Raw genomic sequence first — 10,065 nt, forward strand, 5'->3', positions numbered from 1 at the left:
AAGCTTATCAAAAGAAGAGGAACTATGTCTATAAACTTGTCAATTTGTTCTTGGTGATTGATGTAGTTGACATTCAATTTGAACATTTTTAAGTCAATATCTGCAGAAAAAAAAACATAAGTAGGAAAGAATTTCAGGGAGCTGTCATTCTGGAAAGCAAGGACCAGGAAATGTGCTTTGTGAAGGGCTTGCAGGATGAGACACAGTAATGGTGACAAGAAGAATAGTGACTGGTGGAGAGAGACAGTCTGGATGGAGAAGGTAAGGATATACAGGGAGCTAGTTCATTAGAGTAGAGATTTTTGTAGTAGCAACTTTTTTTATGATTTAATCAGATGAGGAAGGGCACCCTTTCTAGGAGCTTTGAGGCTGTTAATTATCCTCAGACTAGAGGACTTGGCTTAAAGGCTTATGCAAAAATAGGAATGGTTCTTCTGACAGACTTTCACAGTTTCTTCTATTTACCAATTCTACCTACCAGGCCTCAAACCAGAGGCTTAGTCTGAATACTTGTAACATAGTGAATTCAACTAAATGCACCCAAGTGGTAGTGTTTAACTAGGCAAAATGTTAGGTTTTACACTTAAAGTTGCTACTGTTATTAAAGTTTACATATTTGCATAAAAATATTTGGTTGGAAAATTACATTCAGGAATACACATTTATTACCTTTTTCAAATGAGCTTCATTCACAGACTGATAGATTGAACTTTCAGAACAGCCTCCTCTCAGTAAAGTTCCTCTGGTTTCACATCTTGAGGCACCATGGAAATCCTTGAATTTGAATAATACAATTAATATTTTTTGTTAATGGTAAGTGGATTGAATGACACTTAGAATGGCAAAGTAATAGGTATCTTTTCTTTTATATATCTACATCCCAACTTGGATAAGTTATGATACACCATTAGCTTTCTTATGAGTAACGACATCACATTAAAGAACTTTCAATTCCTGGGGTTTCAGAGACTGTTTTTTTGTTTGTTTGTTTTTTTAAACACATGTCACATGAAAATTATTTAACCCATGTTATTATGGAAAATTAGAGGTAAAAATATTTAACACTGAAGAAAAACAGATAAGCAAAAAAATTGTCTAAATTTGTACAATGTAATATACATGATCTGTACATATACATGTGTGTGTTTGTGTGTGTGTGTGTGTGTGTGTGTGTGTGTGTGTGTGTGTGTGTGTGTGTTTGTGTGTGTGTGTGTGTGTGTGTGTGTGTGTGTGTGTTTAATTTTAAAAGAATTCAATATAATTTTTCTAATGTTGAAGTATTGCATAAAAACACACAATAACTTACAGGAGAGAGGCACCAGCTGCATGTCCCATTGCGTTGTATGCAACTCCCACATGTTTTCTCATGAATGCAATCATTACCAGCAACTGAAGACAAAAAAGACATTGCAAAGATCTGGATTGTTTAATTGCCTATTTATATAATCATTTTGTAATATAGAAATCTCACTTTATATGTACTTGATTCTAATAATTATTTTGTCAACTATGGAGGAATAACATTTAGAGAGATGATCTCACTGGGATTTGAACTCAGTATCTAGAAATACATAGCTACACATTACACTGTATTAAGTTTGGTGTTCTAACTATCTCAGCATCCTTGGTTACTGTATAATTGGCAGGTGTTGAGCCAATAAGGAAATCTCAACTTTTTAGAAATTGCGGTAGTCAAATCTCTCTCAAATTACACAATACTGTCTTTAAAAGGAAAGGAAGTGTTGGACAATGTCTTCTTGGATATACAAAAAAGACATGATGATTATTGCTGAAAAATAATTGATTCTAATTCTAGGTTTGCTTGATCAAAGATTACTTGATATTAAACAACAGCGAGAACTTGGTTTGGTGTAGACTTAATCTGTTACACATTTAACATCACTAATTAGCTGTTGGACTTCTCTTTAGAGGAGTCCTTTCTATTGCAAGCATACAAGCCTAGTCTCCAGTCTGAGAATAGCTTCCTCATTCCTCTCAGAAATCTTGGATGCTGCCCTCCCTTTTCTTTGATTAACACAAAAGCAAAGACAAAAAAAAAAAAAAACTTTTTTTTATCTGTAAATTTGTGAAGCTGAATTTAATGCTTCAATATTTTTGTGTGTGAGAGTGAAATAATTGAGCTTTTGTGGTTTGAGCTATGGCATTCATGCCTTTCTCAAGGAAGTGGAGTAAGTGAGGAGGTCATAACAACATTGTTATATTTCAGGATAATCATTTTATCTTTTTTTGCCAAATAACCACAGGCACATCAGGAATCTTGCAAAATAAATGTATAAAATATCATAACAACAGTCATAACCAAAAGCTGAATCAGGTCATTACTATTTAGACTTACAACTCATCTTTTTAGATTCCATACATTTAACTGATTACATCTATTATAGTGTATGACTTGTGCTTGTTTTATCAGTATCAACCTAGAAGGGATGATGTTCAAATTCAACTCCAGCAATCTTGAACGCAGTGTTGATAGACAAACTAAATAGTATAAAGCATTTAGTTCGGTGTGCTTCTGTTTCTGTCACTCCATCATTTTATATTAGATAAATTATTGATTTCTAACAATAGCTCATGGACGGAAACCATAAAAGCAGGTGTCACCAATTAGCTTAAATTCAGTATGTTATTGATATTTATTTTATTGACCCCAAAATGGACAAAACACCATGCCAATCTTAGTAAGACTTGAACTCGGAATGTAAACAGACATAATTAATCCTTTAGCATTTAAACTGGCCATATCTGGTCTCAGTATACTACTTGCCGTATGTTCAAACTGGCCAGATCTGGCTTTTCACACTTACCCTACAATGGCTTTCTAAAAATAAGCAATCACATCATTGAAATCTTGAGGCTACAAGTTAATGGTATTTAATTCAAAACCATGTGAATAAATTAGCATGACATTTGACAAAGTAATCTGAATGATAAGGAGTTAAATATTACAAAGCATTTTGGTAATTGTTCTGATAATTTATATCAACCAGCAATCCTCATTAGATTGAATATTAAAGGTAAAACTTACCATTGTATGCAAAAAGACATATCAACAAAAGACAAAAGTTTATTTGGCTTGACATGATTACTTAAATTCCAGAAACAACAAACTCTTATGAAATACAAAGTGAAAGAAATTACTCTGTGCTAGAAGTCAAATCCATCCACAAGCATACAAATATAGAGTGGGGATTCTATAGAATTTCATAAAGTTTGTTTACTGGAATATGTCTTGAATATAAATGAATGAAACTAAAGTGAAAATTCAGTGCTATGAAGTTTTTTGTTTTTCTTTCAATCTGGTGTTTTAAATCATCTGGTTAATCCGTTAATCCTTTTGACTTTAGACTAACTTGAATCTGCAAAAGAGAAACAAAAAATAAAGAAATGTTAATATTTTTCTGGAATTAGATGAATTCTTAGAATTGCTATTCAACTTAAGTTTAGGTTTTGCATTAACCCTTTAAATACCAACTACACTGAGACCATCTTTGATTCCATGAATAAAACTTCTTCCGTTAAAGTGATCTAAATTAAGATCTTCCATCAAAATTCCTTTCTAATTTTATGTTCCAAATCCCAGCCTAAAATTGACAAAGTTATTTTACAAAATACTTCATCATTTTTCAAAAATTTAATTGAAGGCAGTGTACTTCAACAGAAGTATGGTAACTAAAGGGTTAAACAGATGACAGACATTTCTTCCTCTTGATAAGATGTCTATCACCAGTAATTTTCCCAATATCTTTATTCTTCACAGCTACGTCAACAGAATTGTTCTGCACAGAGACATAATGGACATTGAATTTAAATCTATCACAATTGAGCAAGCAGCTCACTTCATTCAGCTACACAAACATTCAATATGTATAAAAATTTGTGTAGAGATTTTATCATATATCTCTTGTGTGACAACATTACAACAGATGTGCCTGGGTTGATGTGACTAACATATGAGTGCAGATATGGTGAAGTGATTAAGGATGGAGTTGAAGCTTGATACTCATCCATGGAGATTTTTTTTAAATTACAGAAAATTCTTGTAATAGTATCAGGAATATAAACAAACAAACAAATAAATAAATAAATAAATAAATAAATAAATAAATAAATAAATAAAGCTTTGGCTGACTTTGTTTATCCATTCATTCATTCATTTGAGTCAACTCAAAATTCATGTTGAAATTAATATCATCATAATAAGAAAAAAATTTAATTCTGTAGCAAAAAATGTGACGAATGAATGGAGATTGAGGGCTGCTCCAATTTACATTACAGGCAACCCATCTAGAAGAGCAGTAACTCTGAAATAAAATTGAGGCAGGCTAGAGGAGACAGTTTGGTCTTGCCACAGAAAACCTCTCTGATGCTTGTGGCATGATAAAAAGTATTCAGTCTACACTGTAAAGTGGTTGGCAATAAGAAAGATATTCAACTGTAAAAATGTTAGCAAAAGAAAACAAATCATGACATACACAGCAACAAAGTTTAGTAGATTTCTATGTTATTGTGTGTGTAACAGTTGATGAATGACCACAGCAAGTGTCATGAGGCCCACCCATCCAGTCCATACCAACATGGAATAATGGATGTAGAATAATGATGATGATGATGATGATGATGAGGTGGAGGAGGAGGAGGATTATGATGATGATGATTTTATATTTTTTGAAGGCATTAGTAGAACTGAGAAATTTAGTTTGCTTAATACAGATTCCTATGAAAGTTTCATAATTTAATAAATTTGGTCTTGTTTGTTTCTGGTATTTTCTTTTTATTGCCAAAGCTACATTTTTTGCTTTAAGCTCTTTTGTAATTTTAAATAAATAATTATACAGAAATCTGACGAAAATAATTATGAAAAAAAAAAAAAAAGTAAGAAAGAAAAAGAATAAAGAAAATTTTTTTAAAAAAGATAAAAAATACTAATTTCATATATCCCAAGATGCCTGAAGAGAGTTGTGCCATTTCAAAATCAACTTTTTTTTTTTTTTTGTGTGTCACAGAAAATGTGTAAGAACTATATCTGAAATTAAATTATGAGTGTTGTTCCGTACAAAGGCTAGCTTCAATAGTTGCTGTCTGTTATAGTCATAAAAAACCCATCTCTATGTCTGTCTGTCAATGTCATTTTTTTTTTGTTGTAAAATACACTTTGTCCCCATGGTAATTAAAACACAGTGTATTATGTTTCTAAACATGGAAAAACCATTGCACTATAAGAACTTTACACAAAATAGTTTTTAATTCATCTTATTCAATGCATTGTAATTACTGAATGTATCATTTCACTTTATTTTGCTAAACTTTAACACATGTGTAAACATCTTGGGTCATTTCATTTATGTTTTCTTTTATGAAACTTTTTTTTTTTTTCCTTTTTGCAACTTATACATGTTTAAATATCGTCAGATATAGTGCGTGTTTCAATATGTGTATAAAACAAATATTTATCTATCCTTCCATTCCACTTTTCAATTATCATAGTGTGACAAAATATACAAGACAACATAGAAACAAGGGGAGTGAGTGAGAAATGTGAATTGGAGTGCTGTTATATAATGTTAAGAAATCTGATAAGAATGAGAGAAATTATGTACTGAATTGATTTCTTAGTTTATTATTATGAGACAGAGTAAGACAGTGAGCTGGCAGAATTGTTAGCAGGCTGGGAAACATGCTTGGTAGTATTTTGTCTATCTTTATCTTCTGAGTTCAAATTCTACCACGGTTGACTTTGCATTTCATCCTTTCAAGGTCAATAAAATAAGTATCAATTGAGCACTGGGGTCAATGTAATTGACTTACTCCTTCCCTGAAATAGCTGGCCTGGTACCAAAATTTGAAACCGTTATTACAAGACAAAGTGAGTTAAACCATACGATGGCTCCATAAATGTTTATATTACTGTAATACTTTGTAAATAAAATATTTTGTTTTCATAAATCAAGATGAGTGAGGCCAAACTAAATTGTTTATTGATGATTACAAATATTGATTATTTTTTTTACTTTGGCACAAAGCCACACATATATTGGAGATGATTCTTACTTTGGTAAAAAGCCACAAATTTATAAGAAAGGAAGTTAGTTGATTGAATTCCTATGAGTGCATGACTAATGTTTATTTCTCATGATGCTAGAAGGATGAAAGGCAAACATGAACGTTTGCAGGATTTGAAATCAGAATGTAAGAGAGATAAAGTTAATTACTATTAGAAATGTAAATCAGCATCCCACTATTTCAGTTAAATTTAACCATATTAATTTATTATATAATGATGCTAGCCAATTTTTATGTGGCCATTCAACCTGCTAGATGTAATAGTTAAATTTCCTTCAAATTAGAGTATAATATGTTAAAAAGAATAGATTGGATAATGTGATTCTGAGTTTCCTATGCTTTGGGAAAAGATAGGATGGTCATGAATGGAATGCCTTTCTCCATAGAGCTGCTTGATCAAAGCAGACTTATGATGAAACAACAACATTACATAGGTACAGTGTCTCTGGTTTGCAAAGAAGTTAATATTAATTGAGATGTACACCATCTTTTCTTATTGGCATTTGTAGTTTTATAATTTGTTACAGAAGCATTTAATTTTAAAATTTATCAAATTAGAAGAATAGGACGTTGTGAGGTTCAAATTAGATCTTCCTTGATTTCTTTACTGTTTCTTATGAAATGTTCAGCACTTTTGTAAATATCGTTAGTTTAAATAAGGCGTAAAGAAACTTTTTGTATCAGGGGTAAATTACAAATGCATAGCAACATGCAGAATTTAATCTGTACTGAGAAAAATAATGAAATTTTAATTTTACAATTCCATAAGCCTGCAACATTATATCAAATTACTGAAGGCTTAAACAATTTCTTTTTCTTTTTTCTTTCTTTTTTTTTTAACTAACATTAAATTACTAGAGGCTTAAATCCTTTTTTAAAATTTTAATTGAATTACCAAAGACTTAAACTGGATTTTTTTCTGCATAGATTTTTAGAGATTTCATCAGCAGATGGTTTCAATTTTGAATGAGGGCAGAGTTATGCTCAAGGGTAAGGGGTGCTCCACCCTAGTTAAGGTAGTTAATACTCTAACTTGAACTAACTTCTTAATAGTCTGGCAAAAAAAAAAAGTCCCCTGCCTCGAGCGTTATTTATCCTCAGAAGCATAAATGCAGTTAAATGAAAACTATAAAGAAACGAATTATGCTTTTATCATGTGAAACAAATATTCTGTCTTTGGTGAAGTTACAATTCTAATATCGATAGTGTTTTCTATTATAGACGCAAAGCCTGAAATTTGAGGGGAAAGTCAAACTCAGCAGTATTTGAACTCAGAACATGAAAACAGATAAAATGCTACTAAGCATTTTGTCCAGCATACTAATGATTCTGCCAGCTTACTGCCTTACATTCTAATGTAGATAATAATGATATAATTCTGGTATAAATAATAATTATTCTATTTTTGATATAAAACCATAAATTCATAAATTTTACACCCCACACTAACTTTTCTCCATAATGTGGTAGTTGTGTACACCAAGAATCTATTCTCTCTGCTCACTCCTTTCTATGAAGTTTTGATAACAATGACTTCTAATACCACTCCCCAAACTCTTCCAATAACCATCACCTATTTGGCAATCTCTTTTACTTGTATCAAAGACGTCTATCTCACCTCATCATTTTTTTCTTGTCATTATTCTAACTGATTTCCATGTAAACAAATTCTCTTGGTTCACATACTAATGTTGGTTTTGGAAATAAAATGTAAAACAGAAATAAATTTTGAAAGTTCAGTCAGGTACTCTACTATTTCTGACATTCAAAGATGATCTTTATGAATATGACTTAATTCTCTGATAGTTCATCTACTGACAAAACAATGAAACCAGCAAGTCAACAAGGAATGAAACATAGAGATAAACAAGTCAAAGACGTAACAGCCTAATCTCTGTCAAATAATATTCCACTTGATAGGATTTTTTTTTTTTTATTATGAATAAGTCAGTAGAAGAAAACCAAAGAACTGATCAACCTCTTGCTGAACTGCTAAGTTAAGAGGACATAAACACACTGACACTGGTTGCCAAGTGGTGATGGGGGGACAAACACAGGCACAAAGATGCGTGCACATATATACATACATACATACATACATACATACATATATATACATACAATGGGCTTCTTTCAGTTTCTATCTGCTAAATCTACTTACAAGGCTTTGATCAGTTCAAGGTGCCACACAGTGGGACTGAACCCAGAACCTGTGGTTGGGAAGCAAGCTTCTTACCACACAGCCACACCTATAAAGTATATATATGTAGAAAGGTACATATTGTAATGTAGTAAGTCTAGTGCTTTGAATATCTTAAAACCTTTCAGCACTGTATAACTAATAAGAGTTTATCTAGCAGGAAACCTATTTGTGGTCACTCAGCCTGCTAGAAATAACAGCAGCCACATGTCTATACCATCTATAGTCTTTTAAGAAAAGATAAACATATTGAACATTGTAGTCTCAAACATTCAAAAATATATGATGCTCGGTGTTGAGACATATTGATAATGCTTGATCAACACTGACTTATGTCTAAATAATGGGTTTTTATTAAGGCACAAGGCCAACAGTTTTGAGAGATTGGGGTTAGTTGATACCATTGATCCTAATACTTGATTGATGCTTTATGTTATTAATTCCAAGAGGATGAAATGCAAAATCAAATTTGGCAGAATTTGAACTCAGAATGCAAAAAGCCAGAAGAAATGTTGCAAGCCATTTTTTCTAAAGTTTGAGTGATTCTGCCAGCTCATTGCCTTCTTGTAGCTAAATAGTTACTTATTAAATATTTTATGTAAAACCACAAAATTTCTAATAAATGTACTTAATGTAAAAATATATATTATCTTAAAATTATTGTTGTAATAAGTATACTTCATGTAAAAAAAAATTACTTATGTAAAAATACATTTTATGTATTTAGTATCTTATATATGCAGTATATTTTACATAGAATTTATTGTTGTAAATAATATTTGTTATATATGTAAAATATTTTATATAAAAAATATTATTTTATGTAATATTTATAATTTATACAGAACTACAAATTAGAAAGATTAGATATGAGCTAAGAGCAATGCTAGTTGTAATGGGTCTGTTTCAATGTTAAACATGTGTACATAGTCTTATCTATTTGTCATCTAATTTTGTTTTTGTAGTGACTTTCCTCCCACATAATTAGCTTGGGAGACAGAAGTAACGTGAAATCAATTAGAAGTGTTGGCTGCTGTCAGTATAGGTTGTCATTAATGTGTGGGTAACCTTACCACAAGGTGAATAACTGATGTCATACAATGCCCTTCAAATGTTTTTCTATATAATGAACAACTGGTGTCATACAATGCACTTAATATTGTTTCAAGTTATGAGGTGGCAAGCTAACAGAAATGTTAGCACACCAGGCAAAAAGCTTAGCAGCATTTAGTCTGTCTGCATGTTCTGAGTTTAGATTCTGCCAAGGTCAATTTTGCCTTTCATCCTTTTGAGGTTGATAAAATAAGTACCAGTTGAGCACTGGCGTTGATGTAACTTATTTAGCCCCTTCCTTGAGAATGCCAGCCTTGTGCAAAAATTTGAAACCAATAATTTTTCAGATAATGAGGAAGTAGAAAATTAAGAATACTAGAATATTATGACGGAAAATTCTGAGGTCTTTACTTACATATTCTTCATTATCTATTACTAAGAAAATTTATAATTTTTGACATTTTTTTTCTTTATATAAGGACAATCTGGCATAACTTTATTAACCCTTTTGTTACCATATTTCTGTTGAGATACTCTGTGCTTCTTTCAATTAATTTTAAATATAACAAAGAATTTAATAAAATAACTTAGTTATCTTTTCCTCAGTAGGCCCTGCCCTGTTTAACATTATCCTGAAACAGATAAAAGAGGAAACAGATCCTATCAGCTTTAAACGGAGTCTAGACAGCTTTCTTCAAAGAATACCAGACAAGCCACCCATACCTGGATAC

At 31.4% G+C, this 10,065-nt stretch overlaps 1 protein-coding gene across 1 annotated transcript in view; it reads right to left on the reverse strand.

Annotated features, from left to right (window-relative positions):
- The window catches only part of LOC106884406 (integrin beta-2), a 41,893-nt gene that overhangs the window by 24,731 nt on the left and 7,097 nt on the right, over positions 1 to 10,065 (reverse strand). Inside the window, exons 2-4 of the mRNA XM_014935769.2 lie at positions 3,047 to 3,377; positions 1,307 to 1,389; positions 670 to 774 (exon numbers count right to left, since the gene is read on the reverse strand). Of these exons, the coding sequence (XP_014791255.1) occupies positions 670 to 774; positions 1,307 to 1,389; positions 3,047 to 3,101 (243 nt within the window). The 5' untranslated portion in view covers positions 3,102 to 3,377. The remainder of the gene's footprint in view (positions 1 to 669; positions 775 to 1,306; positions 1,390 to 3,046; positions 3,378 to 10,065) is intronic.

This window comes from Octopus bimaculoides, chromosome 1 (assembly GCF_001194135.2).
Source record: "Octopus bimaculoides isolate UCB-OBI-ISO-001 chromosome 1, ASM119413v2, whole genome shotgun sequence".
NCBI classification, from domain to species: domain Eukaryota; kingdom Metazoa; phylum Mollusca; class Cephalopoda; order Octopoda; family Octopodidae; genus Octopus; species Octopus bimaculoides.